Source organism: Myotis myotis, unplaced genomic scaffold (genome assembly GCF_014108235.1).
Source record: "Myotis myotis isolate mMyoMyo1 unplaced genomic scaffold, mMyoMyo1.p scaffold_m19_p_2, whole genome shotgun sequence".
Taxonomy (NCBI): Eukaryota; Metazoa; Chordata; class Mammalia; order Chiroptera; family Vespertilionidae; genus Myotis; species Myotis myotis.
In genome coordinates this window covers 80,746,720-80,763,461 of record NW_023416324.1, presented here as the reverse complement: position 1 = coordinate 80,763,461, position 16,742 = coordinate 80,746,720, and the positions used below count along the sequence as shown (strand labels likewise).

At 56.1% G+C, this 16,742-nt stretch overlaps 1 protein-coding gene across 10 annotated transcripts in view; it reads left to right on the top strand.

Moving 5' to 3' along the window:
• JARID2 (jumonji and AT-rich interaction domain containing 2) overlaps positions 1-16,742 on the top strand; it is a 290,372-nt gene that overhangs the window by 271,927 nt on the left and 1,703 nt on the right. For all 10 annotated transcript variants that reach the window (XM_036348397.1, XM_036348405.1, XM_036348406.1 and 7 more), the window contains 8 exons: positions 2,703-2,821; positions 2,906-2,976; positions 3,665-3,779; positions 6,579-6,684; positions 7,676-7,858; positions 8,303-8,433; positions 9,728-9,911; positions 12,701-12,808. In XM_036348397.1, coding sequence (XP_036204290.1) covers positions 2,703-2,821; positions 2,906-2,976; positions 3,665-3,779; positions 6,579-6,684; positions 7,676-7,858; positions 8,303-8,433; positions 9,728-9,911; positions 12,701-12,808 — 1,017 coding nt within the window. The remainder of the gene's footprint in view (positions 1-2,702; positions 2,822-2,905; positions 2,977-3,664; positions 3,780-6,578; positions 6,685-7,675; positions 7,859-8,302; positions 8,434-9,727; positions 9,912-12,700; positions 12,809-16,742) is intronic.

Genomic DNA, 16,742 nt, shown 5'->3' with positions numbered 1-16,742 from the left:
TGGAAAGACAGTGAGCACCTCCGTGCCCAGACCAATTAGGGGAGTTTTGTGCAAGGTTCTCCAGGACTGAGACCCTGTCTTCTAGTTGCCTCCCCTTGGCCAGTGCCCAGCTGAGTGGCTGAGAACTGCCAGCCGCTGGCATCGGCAGCCCTCAGCAGCACGCAGTGCTGTCAGGGAGACACCGAACTTCCAGCACTTGTAGGGCAGCTGTGAGCGGGAGCCGTTGTGTGGACTGCAGCCTGAGTTAGTCCCATGGCTCCAGACCACATCTGGTTGTTCTCAGGGATGGATGCCACTTCTCCTGGGTGAACCCAGGCTGACCTCGGGCCCAGCCATCCTGATTTGACCAGGTTTTCCTGGGAGTGGGATTTGCAGGACAGTCTAGGCCACACCAGGACACCGGGCCCCCTCCATCGGGGACATGTGATGCCGCACCGTTGCTGTCACCATCAGAAGCTCAGCAGGTTCCACTTGAGTCTTGGGCCGTTTCTGGGCTTGGTGGTTTCCGTGTCCGCCTTCAGCACCGTTGGCTTCCCTTTGGGCCTGGGTCTCTGCTGCTGGGCACACGCCGAGCTCTGTGCTCTGGGTGCTGCCTTGGAACGCCATGCTGTGGCCTGACCGCCGCCCCATCCCCCAGCCTTGGCCTTGCCCACGCCACATTCCGTCAACCACAGTGTCAGCCGGGCCCGGTTCGGGGACACGTGGCCACACAGTTGCTTGCGAAGTGCTCATGGCCTGTGTGGCAGGCACGTCAGAAGAAAGGAACGTGGCTCTTTGGAAAAAGAGGCCTTTGTTGCACAACGTCCATCCTTGTGGGCGGACGTCTGTGAAGGTGCAGTTTTTATTACCACCCGTAGCACGAGGAAAGCTTGGCTTATTTTAGTTTCCTACTTGAGAATTCGTTCTCTCTGGAAGTTTGGCTTTTGCTTTAGCAGTTACATAATATTTAAACACAATAGAAATAATTGCTAAAATCCAAACTTTTTGTCTGAGGTTGTCTAGCTTCTCACTCCTTCAAAGAAGGCTCACCTTCCTGGCCAGTGCTCAGCAAGTGGAGTGTCCCCCATGTAGCAGCAGGTCCCTTCCTCCATCAGCGATACTCACCTACGAGAGGTTGCTGTCAGTCTGATACCCGCTGGCAGGGCCCGACTGTCACCAGTCCCGTCAGCCAGACTACCCCTTCCTTCCTCACGTTTTGAGCACCTCTGTTTAAGGAATCCAGGCATTTAATGATGTTGATTTATTCTTGGCTTGGGGCAGTGGTTCTCAACCTTCTGGCCCTTTAAATACAGTTCCTCATGTTGTGACCCAACCATAAAGTTATTTTCTCGTTGCTACTTCATAACTGTAATGTTGTTACTGTTATGACTCATAATGTAAATATCTGATATGCAGGATGGTCTTAGGCGACCCCTGTGAAAGGGTCGTTCGACCGCCAAAGGGGTCGTGACCCACAGGTTGAGAACCTCTGGCTGGGGGCCTTTGACGCCGCCAGCTGGCCCCTCTCTGTAGAAGTTGCCCAGTGCTGTGGGCACCTGCAGCTCCCGTCCCTGCCTGTGCAGTGCCCTCCCCTTCTGCAGTGTTACACGGGCAGCACTGCCCTGAGCTGACCTGTGGTTATTGGTTAGGCTTCCTCCTTGAAAGGTGGTTCCCGCTAAATGGGCTTTGTCAGGATTAGGGAAGCGATGCTGCCCTTCTAGATTGATAATTGAAACGAAATGAAAAGTGTCTCTGAATGTGGGAGTTGCCTAAAGGTAATCTGGGCACGTCTGCTCACCTGTTAGTAAAACGCATTCCTGCCACACTCAATAGGTTAGTTACAAGGGCAGCATTTTGCACCGGCCGCTGTACCCCCACCACCTCCATCTGAGTCATTTGGCGTGGGTACAGCTGGGTGAGTGTGGGCTTTGCTCTTCGTAGAGGTCAGGACGGCTGGTCCTGGGACGCGTGTGAGGTGCGTCTGTTGCGGTGCTAGAGTGGAGGCTGCGTTTACTTCAGTCTGAGGACCACAGTGGCATGTCCTCTGCCTCTGTATCATTTCATTTCCTATACCCTTTCATTTAAATAATTTTTATTATGATAGCCTTAACTTTACCATCTTAACCATTTTTAAGTGTACAGTTCAGCAGTGTAAGTACATTCACACTGTGCAATCACCATCACCATCCATCTCCAAAATGCTGTTCATCTAGCAGAACTGAAACTCTGTTCCCATTATGCAATAACTTCCTGTGACTCCGTCCCCAGCCCCTGGCAGTTGCCATCCTGCCTTCGGTCTGAGATTCTGACTGTTCTCGGTACCTCATGGAAGTGGAACCGTGCGGTATTTGTCCTGTGTGACTGGCTTATTTCCCTGGGCATTGTGTCTTCAAGGTGGGTCATCTGGCACGTGTCAGTCTGTCCTTCCTTTGAAGGCTGAAGAGCAGGCCTTTGTATGGACCATCTCCTCAGGCCTGTCCGTCCATCTGTGTGGACACGGCTTACGTCCACGTTTCAACTGAGGTGCATGAGGCTGCCATGAATGTGTGTGCGTTTGTCTGTTGGGGGTCCCTGCCCTCAGTTCTGGGACCTGCCTGCAGAGGTCATTCGAGCATCGCCGTCCCACTCTGTGCTCTCTTGGGGCTGTCCTGTGATGCTCCTTCCTCGTGCACTAGTGTCAGTGCTGGTGGGTGAGCTGTGCTGACCCCTCGCTCTCCCTGCAGCAAGAGTACTGGAGGCTCGTGGAGGAGAAGGACTGCCATGTGGCGGTGCACTGCGGCAAGGTGGACACCAACACGCACGGCAGCGGGTTCCCCGTGGGGAAGTCAGAACCGTTTTCAAGGTAGAGTTGGATCTGTTGTCTGCATTTTGGGGACTAGATGGTGCTCTTCTCGCCAGCCTTGTGATGCCCCTCTTTCTTCTGCAGGCATGGATGGAACCTCACCGTCCTCCCCAATAACACAGGGTCCATCCTGCGCCACCTCGGTGCTGTGCCCGGTGAGTCCCACGTCCGTCGGGAGCTGGAGCTGGAAAGGGACGGGGGCTTCCGGTGCAGAGTCTTTAGATTCAAGACACTGATTTGCAGGAAAGAAAGAAATAGGGCCATAATTGAAATCCGTAAATATGTGGAAAGGTGGACCAAGTCACAGCATCTAGAAGCTGGCAGGTGCTCAGTGGCCATCTTTTCACCTTGAATTGGTGTTTTCGGAGCAGAAGTCTTGCCCCCTCAGGACTAGTGCAGGCTCCTCAGGGGGAGGTTCTACGCAGGCATTTGGAAAGCCAGGTGTCCTGGGGCCTCCGGTCACTGAAGGCTGGGACCCTCCACGCCCCGTGGAGGCGAGTGCTCAGGGCCTCTCCAGACGCGAGTCGGGTCTGGTGTCCCGTTCTCAGCCTTGGGGCCCAGCCCATGGCTGCTGGTTATTGATGACCCCAGCAGTCGCCATGGTCACGCTCCCTGGGGCATCGTGCTGCCCGACTTGTGGAGTAAGCTGCCCTTCCACTGCTGTTTGTAGCGCGCCCATCTCAGCCTGGCTTCTGTGCGGCAGGCGGGAAGAGCAAGTTCCTTCTTACTGGGCTTTGCCTGGCTGGCTTTGAATCCCATTTCTTTCTCCTATTTGGGAATAAAATAGTGATTCTAATAGCTGTTACTCAGACATTGTTGCTGCTTTCTCCCTTTATGTTTTAGGAGTGACAATTCCCTGGCTAAATATTGGCATGGTCTTTTCTACCTCATGCTGGTCTCGAGACCAAAACCACCTTCCCTACATCGACTACTTACACACTGGTGCTGACTGCATTTGGTGAGTGTGCTGGCCCTGGGGGCGGGCGGGGGGTGAGGGCGTGGAGAGCCTCCCAGAGCTGCTTTCCTGTGTCCCAGCTCCTTGTCAGAGCTCCCAGCTTGGGATTTCCTGCCTCCATTGGAGGGGCTGGAAGTGGCAGGGAACATTTTAAGTTGCTCTGGTGATAAGCATCACTTCATATGCTCATTTATGTTCCCATTTTTTGTCAGTTGCCTATTTCTATTTGATTTTTCTTCTAGGATATGACTTTTTGTTGTTGGTTTCCAAGTGTTTGTTTCATACTAAGTCTGAGCAACAGGAAGGGAATCACAGTGGGACAGGTGGGCGGTGTCAGGCATGCCTTCTGTTCCCTCTCTGGCCTCGTGAGCAATCGTTTTGAGTGTCTCTGCAGAGCCTCCCAACCCCCCGACGGCTGCGGGGAGAGTAGGTCTTATGGGAAATGGAGTTCTTGCTGTGTCAGGCACACATGTTGTCTCTCCTGGACACATCTGTCTGTTTTGTGGGAAGCTGCCTGCTCGGTGCCCACCTGGAGCCTGACTGTCACCTCCATCCAGGTCTGATCCCTGGCTGGCTCTTCGGTTCCTTTATTTAGGTGGCAGATGGGAAATTACTGCAAATAATCAGACGTCTTATTGTCTGACAGTCTACCAGCCTCACGTTCATCCTGCACTGACTGCTTATTGTCCTCACGGGTGATGAGGCTTCTTTATGAAAACAAACAGCCTCAGCACTACCGTCCGCGCTCTTAGGACCCAGGTCTGCAGCGGCCTCATTGTGGTGCCCCTGCGTCCCGGCCACACTGTAGGAAGTGGTGGTTGGTATTGATGTGAGCAGGACCTGCGGGCCTCCTGGGAGCCTGTGTGCCAGGGAGGGTGGTCTCAGCACCTGCGGTTGGTCTGTGAGTGGCTGCTAGCTTGTGGAGGCTTTGAGCAGAGTACGTGCAGCTGTGTTGTCCAGGGCGAGGGTGGCTACTGGGACTGGGAGAGGGTGTGGCCCCTTCCCGGAGCCCCTGTGCCCTCCATGCCGTTTCTGTGGGGAAGCTTCTGTGGACAGCGCAGGCCTGGTTTGGGGTTCGGGGAGTCCCCCCAGACCTGCAACCTGAGCCAGCACCCCTGCCGGCCCCTCGGGTGAAGGTTGGGTTAGAGGAAGGGAAATGGGAGTCTGTGGACTTCCTGAACACGAACCCCTGCCCGTCATTGAGGGGGAATAAAGAGGAGGCCGGGATGTGATTGGAGAACTTTATGGGTTGCGGTTTTTTGTAAAACATCTGATTTTGGTTAGAAACCCTGGGTTTAAATCACAAATCAGTAACAGAATATGTTGGCATTGAAATAACATGAACATAATAAAAACCATTCCATGTGGCAACTGAAACAGGATTTGGCCTCCAAGTGAAGGATTTCATCACAGACACCTCAGCGCAGCCGAGAGCAGGCCTGCCTGCGGGCCTGGGGGAAGGTGCCAGGTTGGAACTGGGCCTGAGGGCTGGGTGGCTGCCCAGAGTGACCGGAGCTGGGCAGCGTCACAACTGCACCAGAGCCGCTGCCCCTGACCTGGCTGCCCCTGGGCCAGTGGCTGCATGTGCTCTGCAGCCCCAGGTCCTGTCAGGACTCAGGGATGGAGGGTGGGCTGTACTCGGAGAGGTCACCTTGCCCAGGTCCACTCAGCAGGTGTCCCGCCGCAGCCTGCTGGCCCCTATGGGCGCGGGAGACAGAAGGGAGGGCCTGGAGGAGGCCTGGCACACCTGCCTTATGCACGCCGACTGCCTGGCCCCTGGATTTTCACAGGTAGGTGTCCCCTTCTGGGGACACCAGCAGTAATTCCCCCACTCCCCATAGCCGCAGTCAGGTTCCACACATTCCTGTCAGCTCAGGTCTGCCGACATCCTCGCCCTTCCCCCACCGTCTTCCCTGTCCCTCTGTAGCTGTGCTCTGGGGTCTGTGCTGTCCCGAGCCTCACCCTGCAGCTGCCTCCACCGCTCGGCTCCCAACCGTCCCTCAGTCTGCATGACGCAGGCCTGTGTGGGTTGATTTTCTGTGTGTTTCGCCAGCTGATCCTTGGCTGGCTGGGTTCTGGCACGCCCAGCTGCCTCGGTGGGGCAGGCCTGCGACCCGGTGCACCCTCCTCTCATTCCATAATTTCACAGCGGCCGCGTCGGCCCGTGTGCAGGCATGAGCCAGCATGTGCACAGGCAGGGCTCCTTCCCCCAACTTTTCCTGTGTTTGGAGAACTGAGGGGTTGTCCTGCCTTTCCGGCCACGCAGCCCATGGCTCTGGGGCCAGGAGCTTGAGCTGTGCCAGGCTCTCACGAGGTGGCCCGGGTTGGAGAGCCGAGGGAACCGCGTATTCCAGCACTGAATCTTAGTTCTGCAGCGCCTCCTGTTACAGAACAGTGTCAGATGCCAGCCCGGGGATGAGACGCAGCCTTGGCGCACTCACGGGAGGCTAATTGAGTCTGCAGATGTGCCTGGGTCTGATTTATATGGGGTTTTAAACATCTGTTTTTGATTTGAAGGTTTTCTGGCTCATGTATAGGTCAGATCTGCATAAAAGATGAGCATGCTGTGCTATGCTGGTCGGAAGCAGCAGTGTTGCCTGGGAGTGGGGTGGGTGCGGCCTGAGAACCACAGTGCCAGTCACCGAGCCGGGCACCTCCCCGATCCCAGTCTCCCTTCTGCACCTGAGGCTGCTGCCCAGGCCCACGTTTGCTCATTTGTCCGAGGGAGGATGCAGGGTGGGCCCAGCCCAGGCTCCCCAGGCAGGGTCCTGGTCCAGTCTCTGCCTTGTCTCCCAACATCAGGTATTGCATTCCTGCTGAGGAGGAGAGCAAGCTCGAGGACGTGGTGCACACCCTGCTGCAAGCCAATGGGACCCCAGGGCTGCAGATGCTGGAGAGCAACGTCATGGTATGTGCAGCTCCTGCCTGTGCTGGCACCGGCCTGGGCGCGGGGTAGGCAGGGCTGTTTGTCAGTCACCCTCTTGGCTGGCCTGCCTTTCAGAGGCACAGAGGACAATGCAAAATGAATCCTCACAGCGTCATCCAAACTAGATGTCCTTCCTCTTCTCTGGACACCAAACAGGTGCTTTCCTCAGATTGCACAGGACGTGGGGCACGTGCGCCGTGGCCTTTGAATCTGTCGCAGGGCTGGTTTTGTGTGTGGAGACTGGGGTGTGTGGCGAGGTGGGTCCTGCTTTTGGGTGGGCACTGGGGTCTGTTGGTACTGCTATTCCCACCTGCTGGGCACCTGGATGACTGGACAACAGAGCAGAAACCCTCCACCTCACAGGGATGGGCACAAAGGCTTCTCATCCCATTTTCAGGAAGTCACGAGGCTGTTGAGCTCCTGGGAGTCCTTTTAGCCTCGTGTTCGGACACCGGAGCTCAGGCCCCTCTGGCCACGCTGACCCCTCCCTGGGCCCCTGGTCTGGCTCAGAGAAGCTGAGCAGCAGCCCCTCTAGGGTACAGGTTCGAAGGCCCCCAGGCTGTACCTCTGTGGCTCTGCCTGGCTCTGTAGATGGAGGATTTTTCCCATTCCCACCCCTGTCACTGCTGGGTGGGGACGGGAAAGGCTCTGATGTGGCTGTAGGGCTGTGTTCTCATAGTGGCCGCACATCTGGGTGGCTCTGTTGTCACTCTTGGTCCAGTATCAGTTTAGATCTTTCTTCTAATTAGGTTGGCATCTTTCCTTTTTAAAGGAGAAACAAAAAGTCTCCAATACCAAATCTAATCTGTCTCCTCATGATGAGGCCCCTTAACTCCCGAGGCCCCGCCTGGAGGGCAGGTGTGCATGTCCCCCTCCTGCTGGGCCGCCCGGGGCAGTGGGGGGGCAGTGGGGGCGGGAGCGCGGCCACGAGTGCGTCCTGCGGAGTGTGTCTCAGCCCTGACCTGCTCCCCAGATCTCCCCGGAGGTGCTGTGCAAAGAGGGCATCAAGGTGCACAGGACCGTGCAGCAGAGCGGCCAGTTCGTCGTCTGCTTCCCAGGATCCTTTGTGTCTAAAGTGTGCTGCGGCTACAGCGTCTCTGAGACCGTGCACTTTGCCACCACCCAGTGGACAAGCATGGGCTTCGAGACGGCCAAGGTAGGCAGGCGATGCGCATGCGCAGCCACGCCCACGTCCCTGTGCTGCCCGTCCCTTTTTAGATGGCTGTAATTTTAGAAAATGTTTCTAAGAGGTGGCAGAGAGGTTTTCCTAGGAAAGAAGATCTTTCAGGGGTTTATTTGTATCAAGAGAGAGTCTGAGTCCCATTGTGGGCGCACTGTACGCTGGGGGGCCGACTGACGGCACTTCAGGTAGACACTGGCCGTGGGGAAGTCTCCCCCATCGTCACGCATGGGCCCCTGCCCAGTGGCTGGTGGCACAGCAGTGGCGTTTGCTGGTCCCTGGTGCCTTTCCCACAGGCAAACAGGATTGTTGTACGAGTTTCACTGCTTTGAAGTCCAAAATTTTAGAATTGAGATTGCATCCTCTGCCCCGTAAAGAAAAAGCCTGCCCACCCTAAAGGGATGTGACCGCTTCTTGCAGGAAATGAAGCGCCGCCATATAGCGAAGCCGTTTTCCATGGAGAAGTTACTCTACCAGATTGCACAGGCGGAAGCAAAAAAGGAGAACGGCCCCACTCTCAGTACCATCTCGGCCCTTCTGGACGAGCTCAGGTAACTAGACCCCGTTCCCGCCCTGGGTCGAGGCCAGGGCGCCAGGCCCCACTGGGGCTTGCCTAGATGGGTGAAACCTTTTGGGTGTGTTTCTTTTTATTTTTATTTACTTTTTATTTATTTTTTTTTTTTTTATTTTTATTTTTTTTTTAATATTTTATTGATTTTTTACAGAGAGGAAGGGAGAGAGATAGAGAGCCAGAAACATCGATGAGAGAGAAACATCGATCAGCTGCCTCCTGCACATCCCCCACTGGGGATATGCCTGCAACCCAGGTACATGCCCTTGACCGGAATCGAACCCGGGACCCTTCAGTCCGCAGGCCGACGCTTCATCCACTGAGCCAAACCGGTTTCGGCTACTTTTTAATTTAAATTTCCTCTTCTGTTTTCATGTTTGCTATTTGGAGTCAGAATTTCCTGAGGTGCTGATGCCAAAGGTTATTCCTCTGTGGGAGTGACCAGGAGGTGGCTCTGAGGCCCGGGCACCTCGGATCCTGGCAGCACGTTGCCAGGGAGGACATGGTGGCCACAGCCTCCTTTCTAGAGGTTAGGGTGGGCGTGGAGAGGCCCACGGAGCCTCACTCGGTCTTCTGGCCAACCTGCTCAGGATGCGTGTGTGAGGCACCACTGGGCAGCTGGCATCAGCCCCAGCGCCTGTGTGTGGCTGGCCTGTCCCGTGTTGAGGCCCACACCCAGCTTCCATCCCACAGCGGTCGAAGGAGCTCTCCCGAGGTTGAAGCCGATCAGGGCAGACGCTGAGGAGAAGTGCCACCCTTTGCTTGGCTTCCTGTGTAACCCTCTTCTCTTTTCCCACCATGTAGCTTCGTGATCTCTCCCTCCCAGGGGAGAGACTCGGTCGGTAGTGCTGACGGACAGCACATGGATTTCGACTCGTGTTGGTCGAACCTTTGATGACAATACCAGCAAATAGTTTGTTACATCCGTTCTTGGCTCGGAGCGAAGGGGCAGGGCCCTCTTAGGTAGCAGTGAGGGGTTTGCCATGTGTGTCCTGGTGTGTGGCGCTCCTGTTAGGCAGAGCCCAGTTGTTAGAGTAGCCTTGGAAGCTGGGGGGTTGTCTGACCTTTTGACTGAAGAACACGGGTCCTCATTTGGGGGCCTTGGGAAGGCGAGCATGTACTTCTCACCGCCCTCCTCTGACAGGAAGGTGCACCCAGACTTGGGGGGGGGGGGCAGTTGCCTGGGGCGCAGCATGCTCCCTTTGAAGGGGAGGGACGGCCAGGCGCAGTGCTCAGCCTCCTAAGGGCCCGGTGCTTGTGTTGTGTTTGGACAGGGATACGGAGCTGCGGCAGCGGAGGCAACTCTTCGAGGCCGGCCTGCACTCCTCCGCCCGCTACGGCAGCCACGACAGCAGCAGCACTGTGGTGGATGGGAAGAAAAAGCCTCGAAAGTGGCTGCAGTTGGAGACCTCAGAGAGGAGGTGTCAGATCTGCCAACATCTGTGCTACCTGTCCATGGTGAGCCTGCGGGCCCTGCCTGGGACCCCTGCCGACTCCCGCCTATGCCTGCGCGCTGGGCCTGCCCACAGAGGGGCTGCCCGCTGCAGGAAGCCTGTCAAGAGGCCCGCCCTTGGACCTCCTGCCCACCTGGGCCAGGGTCCTGACCTCTAGGGGTCAGCGCCTCATCCTCAGCAACCAGGTCAAAGGGACCGAGGGCGGGTGGGCTCTGCTCTGCCCGTCCTCCTCCACAGGTCTCTCCGCACGTGTGGCTTCGTGTCGGCAGGCAGAGGGCCTCCCTCACACCCTCCCCTGTCACCCCCGTCCCCAGGCTTCCCTTGGTGTCCCCTGGTGAGGGGCTGAGCTGCCCCCACTCTGCTGCCAAAGTTGATGTAGGACCTCATCTAACCTTGGCTTTTCCCCAGTTTCCATTCACCTCCATGACCTGTCTCATTGTCCTCAGGACTCTGAAAGCTGTCTTCAGTTAAAACGAATGTTTCTCTTCAGCAACACTGTCCCGTCCCCAGCCTCCCCGCTTCTGAGCCAGCTCTTCCTCCTGCCCCTCCGCCTCCCAGCGCAGCCCCCGTCTCCCTTCCATTCTTTCGGGTTTGTTCCCACAGTGTCCGAGAGCTTGGGGCTGCTCCGCCTGAGCCTCACCTGTGATTGTGTGGGTGGGTTACCCGCCCATCCCAGGCCAGAGGGGCCTGGCAGAACTTGGCTTAGTGGATAGCTGGGCTGGGGTAGCTCATCTCTCCCTTCCCACTGGGCAGCTGCCCTGACACAAGCATGTGGGTGCCCCAACTCCCACTCCAGGTGCCCCCCACCACACACCTCAGCCTGGCACTAGTGGCCTCCAGTGCTGGTGCCCTCTCCCCTCCTCTCCTGTGTGCATTCTTCCTCCAGAAAGAGGAGCTTAGAAAGTAAGTGCTCACCCCCTGCCAGCATGGCACCAACGCCCTCACATGAGGCCCTCGTGCCTAGACGCAGAGCAGCAAGTGTGTCAGGTCTGACTGCGTTGCTCACCCATGTGCCTGGCTCCCACCCAGCTGCCCCACAGAAGAGATGGGCCACACAGCCAGTCCCAGTTGAATCATATGCTCTTTGTAACATCAGGGAGGTCAGAACTCTGAAAGAAGGAGAGAAACTGCTGTATTAGTTTGTTGGGGCTCCTGTGGCAAATACCACAGACTGGGGGCTCAAACAAAGACACTTATTTCAGCACCATGGCAGAGGCTGGGCATCCAAGACCCAGGTGTCAGCAGGGTTGGTTCCTTCTAAGGCCTCTCTCTTCCTTGACTTGTAGGTGCCCCCTTCTCCCAGTTCCTCCCCTGGTCTTCCCTCTGCATATCTGTGTCCTAATTTCTTCTTGTAAGAACATACGTCATATTGGACTGGACCCCACACTTAAAACCTCATTTTACCTTAATCACCTCTTTCCAGGCCCTTCTACAAATCATCACATTCTAAGCTACTGGGGTCAAGACGGCAGCCTGTGAGCTGGGTGGATATAACTCGGTGCATAACAACCACGTCTTCTAACTAGTCTGTCTGTGCCCACATTTGTGAAGGTCACTCACAAAGTCCTCGAGGTCTGTGTTCCTTCCTCTCGCTCTGGCGTGGATTGTTCCCAGGGGAATAATAGCTGCCTTACTCCTGTGAGCGTGAGCGACACTGCTGGACCTCCGTGTGTGGCACTGGTCCGCTCCCGGGGGCCCATTTGCACACTTTCAGAAGCCTGTACCTTGAGAGTTGTCACCAGGCATTTATCAGCCTGAATGTTATAAAGCATGTGTTCTAAATTCATAGGTAAAAACTGAGGTTTTACTTGTATTTACAGTTTTCATTACTTGGACACCTAGTAACTGGGCATTTTTGTCCGTCCCTACCGCTAGCCATGTCTTCAAAGGTGATGCGTTTCTGCCAGTGTCACCTCTTTGCTCCTCCAGCTTGTGTTCGCCTCTTTGCCCAGAAGCAGTGGAGACAGGAGCCCCTGGGCTACATCTTTATGAAAGGGCCGGGACCTCTTGCATCTTGTGGCTTAAGGCAGCATTGCCTTTTAATTTTAAACACAGAATGAGAAGAGGACTAGAAGTTGGAGTGGGGGGTGGGAACCCCCACAAACCAGGCAGCTGTCCTTTCTCCTTGCCCCACGGTCCAGGCCGCCCGTGCCGTCTGTGGTGGGTCAGGCCTGTCCACATGCCGCTGCACGTGCTCCGTGTGGCCGTGGGGTCTGGCGTGTGCTCTCACACGGCCGCCGGAGGCTCTTGTGGGTGTGGCAGGAGGGGCCTGTTTGGGTGGCAGAGGATCCAGACTGTGCTGGTTGGCGTCTGGCCAGGGGCTGGGGTGCAGGACAGCTCCCACGTGCCCAGCTGGACTGACGGAGCTGCGGGGATGTCCTGGGCCTGCTCCCCCCGAGCTGGCACCGCTGTGCCTGCCAGGGTAGTTTTGAACAAAAAAGTCTCAGAATGTGCGAGCTTCTAAACAAACATCAGTACTTTATCCCATCTTCCCTGCCTAACGGCACCTAGAACCTCTCAGGCAAGTGCAGCAGGAATCGGGGGAACTCGAGGCACCTTAGGTGCAACTCGGAGACAGTCCGTTACTCGTTTCCACAGCGTCTTGAAGACCGTGCTGCAGGTGATTTCCCCCATTAACTCCCTGTGAGAGATGCACACTCCTTAGCGTGGACAGCAGATGTTAGGACAGGCCGTCCCTGGTTCCTGGGGCCTCCCCCTTCCAGTCCCTCCCGGGCACGTCCCGGCAGCAGTGCCACGATCCCCGTCAGCACCTCAGGGGCATCTTCCTTGCAGGTGGTTCAGGAGAACGAGAACGTGGTATTCTGCCTGGAGTGTGCCCTGCGCCACGTGGAGAAGCAGAAGTCCTGCCGAGGGCTGAAGCTGATGTACCGCTACGATGAGGTCAGTGCCGCCACGTGGGGGCCCTGCAGGGGATGGCCATTGTGTCGCCTGCCCTCATTTACGTAGGGACGGGCAGGACTCTCAGCACCCAACTTGAGCCAGTTGGACACGGCCCGAGACCAGGTGCATCCCCCATGATTCTTCCTGGTGCTCAGGCTGGGCTCTGTGGGAAAGTAACTCTGTCCTAAGATGGGGGATTCTGAGGTGGTCTGACCTGGAGAAACCCAGGAACTGAAACTGGAAATTTCTCTTTCCCAAACGTGGTTTCATTCCAGTTTTCTCCTCCACGTCGCTGTAGCTTTGTACGTGGGCCTGTGCACACCTCCCCATCGAGCCCTGGCAGCATCTCAGTCAGCATTCCTGGCCACCAGGCCTCCCTCCATTTATAAGGGATGTGGTTTCAAGATCTGGTGCTGTCCCCTGTGCCGCACTGGCTGGCTGGGCTAAGGAAATGGGGGACCGTGGGCTGCCTGTGCCCATCCATCACAGGACAGACCCCAACTGCAGCACCTGTTCCAGCGCTGATGGCAGCAGGAGGGCCTTTCCTTCCTCCTTCCAGGCCCTGAGCCGCCTGGACCGGTGATATCCCAGCTGTGGCTGCTGGGAGGGCCTCAAAACCAAGCCTGTGGCTGTGTTCTCAGAGAAGCCCGACTCAGGGTCTCGGGGCCAGGGCAGAGGAGCCCTCCTGGCCGTGGTCCATGCACTGAGTCTGGGTTGGTGGCCCTTCCTGGACCGTGCAGCTGGCAGGGCTTGGAAGGGATTACTGCCATTTAACAAAGAAAAATCAACCAAAAAATGAGTTCGCGTGTCACCTCTGACACGCGTGTCATAGGTTCGCCATCACTGCCCCCCGCCCCAATGCTTGGTTGTGATACCTCACACATACACTGACCATTATACCCTGGCAGCACTGCCAGTGGGGGCAGGGGCGGCTGTGGCTGCATCATGGTGCTTTGGCAGCAGGCACCTAACCTCACAGCGGGCAGCAGGCTGTGGCACCTGATGGCGGGGCAGCTCTCAGAGCTCCCCAGGCTCCATGCCTGGCAGAGAATTGCATCTAGCAGGGACCAGGCTCTTTGCCCTCAGCCACGGGCCTCAGCTAACATGGGGAGAGAGCCTTTCTCTCTCACTGTGCATCTATTTCTGTAAGTCCTGTTGGTTCCACCTTCCAAGTAAATCCCAGGTCCAGCCAATTCCCACGGCTGCCAGTGCTTGTGCCCTCAGTGAAGGAGCCGGGGTGGGACTCCCTGTCCCTCCCTGGTTCCTGTGCCCCAGGCGTGTCTTCACTGAGACCCCCACTCGGCCTCAGAGACGCTCCATAGGGGGCCCTTCCTGTGCCAGCTGTTTGGTATGTACAGTCCATTTGACTCCCGTGGGTGAGTGCACTTCCTTCAGCTGAGGGGCCGCAGGAGAAGCCCTGCTCCCAGGCTCTCGGCTCCAATGCAACGAGCACGTGGGTCCCTCTGTCTGCTGTCACCCCTCCAGCAGTTTCTCATAAATGCTTCCTGCAACACACGGCTCTGCCCCTCACAGGGCACCTTTCACTCTGACTGGCCCAGAGCCCTTCTTGAGGACCCCTCTCAGATTGCCACGGGGGCCTGTCCCCCATCCTGGCCGGCCCACTGCTGCACATGCTGCCACCTGGGGGCCCTGCCCCCAGCCCTTGCCCGCCATCTTCTGCAGCGTGGTCCTCCTCACTGCGGCACGGTGCTCAGGGCCACAAGCCGTGTACAGGGCACAACCTGTGCAGCCGTGGGCCCTGCCTGGAGCCTCCCTCCTGCTCCCCCGAGGCTCCCCGGAGGTTAATCCAGTGGAAGGTGACCACACGAAGCCATCACACACCTGGGCGCCCAACAGGCCTCTGTGGCGAGGGGGCCTCTGAGGGAGCCCAGCTGTGGGGCAGGTTTGGTGCAAGCCTTTGGCTCGGTTATAAGATTGGAGGCTGAAAATAGATCTTGGCATCTTGGCTTTTTAAGAGCATGTTGGGCAAAGCCAGGAACCACTTTGCCCTTCCACCATCACTTTAACAGCAAATGGCTTCTAGAACAGTTAAAAATAACCCTGGTGTCTGACAACTGGCAGAGTGCAGCCGGCAGCAGTGGGGCTTCTCCATGGTGATGCTGAAGCTCTCCAAAATGTGGGCGTTTCCACCTCCAGCCATCTTGTAGCGAGAGGTTTGATGAGACCGAGGCCCTGGAAGAAGAATCACACACGTGGGGCCTGTTGGTCTAAAGCAGTGATGGCGAGCCTTTTGAGCTCGGCGTGCCAGCATTTTGAAAAACCCTAACTTAACTCTGGTGCCGTGTCACATATAGAAATTTTTTGATATTTGCACCCATAGTAAAACAAAGACTTATATTTTTGATATTTATTTTATATATTTAAATGCCATTTAACAAAGAAAAATCAAACAAAAAATGAGTTCGCGTGTCACCTCTGACACGCGTGTCATAGGTTCGCCATCACTGGCCTAAAGCTTGGTTGGTGGTGCTCTGAAGCCGCCTGAGCTCCCAGTGGCCTGGCTTATTTTAGTAAATGGAACTCTGCAAGTCCGTTGGGAAGTTGAACTGTTTAGCTGCGGAATTTTTAGCCCTGGTTTGGATTTGGAAATGGCTTTGAGAGCACCACAAGCTCTTGTTGAAGCCCAGCAAACAACCCTGGCCAGGCCGTGGGCCATGGCAAAGTGTGGGCTTCCTCACGCTGTGGAGGTGGCTTTAGTCCCATGTCACTGGGTTTTACAGCTCATCTATTTATCACTTGTTACATGTTTATGTCTAAGTGTCCAAATGGCCAGAGATTGTATTTCACAAATATTCAGCCCTGCCCCTTCCCAGGGCATCTTTAACTCTCTCCCTTCAGACACTTCTCACTCGTTGCCTTTTACCCTTTCATTTCTGTACGAGGAGCCTTCTGGTGCTGTTTCCAGAAGGCCGGAGGCAGGCAGGACCTGGCTGGCCCTCAGGCCTCTATGTGAGTAAAGGGGTGGCCACCTGTGCTCCCTGTGCCACATGGTTCCCTCCATCCCTGGCCCAGCAGGTGTCATAAAATGTTATGTCAGAGCTACATGACATTTTGATGTTTTCGTGTGGTTTCTTTTAAAATTGGATGATTGAGTTATGTTACAAATGTATTTTTGATACCAACAGATAATTGGTTATCTCGAGTGAATTATAAGAATGCGTGTTCTGTTTGCCATCTCTCCTTCACAGAGGGTGTGGGGAGGGAGCAACGGGATGTTTCTAGACAAGTGTTTGCATTCATTTGCGAGACCAGGTGAACTAGGCTGGAGTGTGAGTCGCCAGTGAACGGCAGCTTCAGGCCCGTGTCACCACCCAGGGGCACGGGGAGAGGACCTGAGGCCTCAAGCCCATGGGTCTTTTCCCCTAAATGCTCATTGTGGAGGCGGTGAGCTGAGTCCTCCCCTTCCGAGGTGGGCCCCGGTGGCAGCTGGCTGACCTCTGAACTCCGAGGCTGCAGGGGTCACTCACAGAGTCCCCATGGGCTGCTGATGTGTTCGGCCGTGTTTGTCTCAGGGCTGTGTGTCTGGCTGTGTGGTGAGGGAATCTGCACCTCAAGTCCAGGAGTAGACCCAGATTGGGAAACAGCTTTTAGGAAACAATTACATAGCAAACTGTGTAGTTATAGGACTATGTATTTCAGGCTTTAGCATATTAGTTTGTCTACGCCTTCCAGCCACCAGGAGGTGCGATCAGGCTCCCTTGGGTCCCTGACAGGAACTGGAGGTTAGGCGATGTGACAGGCACCCTGGCCTGTGCTGTGCTGTGCTGTGCTGTGCTGTGCTGGCTGTCAGGTGAGGTGGCAGTGGGTTCTCCCTAAGACGGAAAGCATGTTTTAGGTGCATCCTCAGAACTGTTCGGCCTATCTCGTTCTCTAGCCTGCTGCATCTCAGACTCGGCCTGATGCCTAAAGTCTG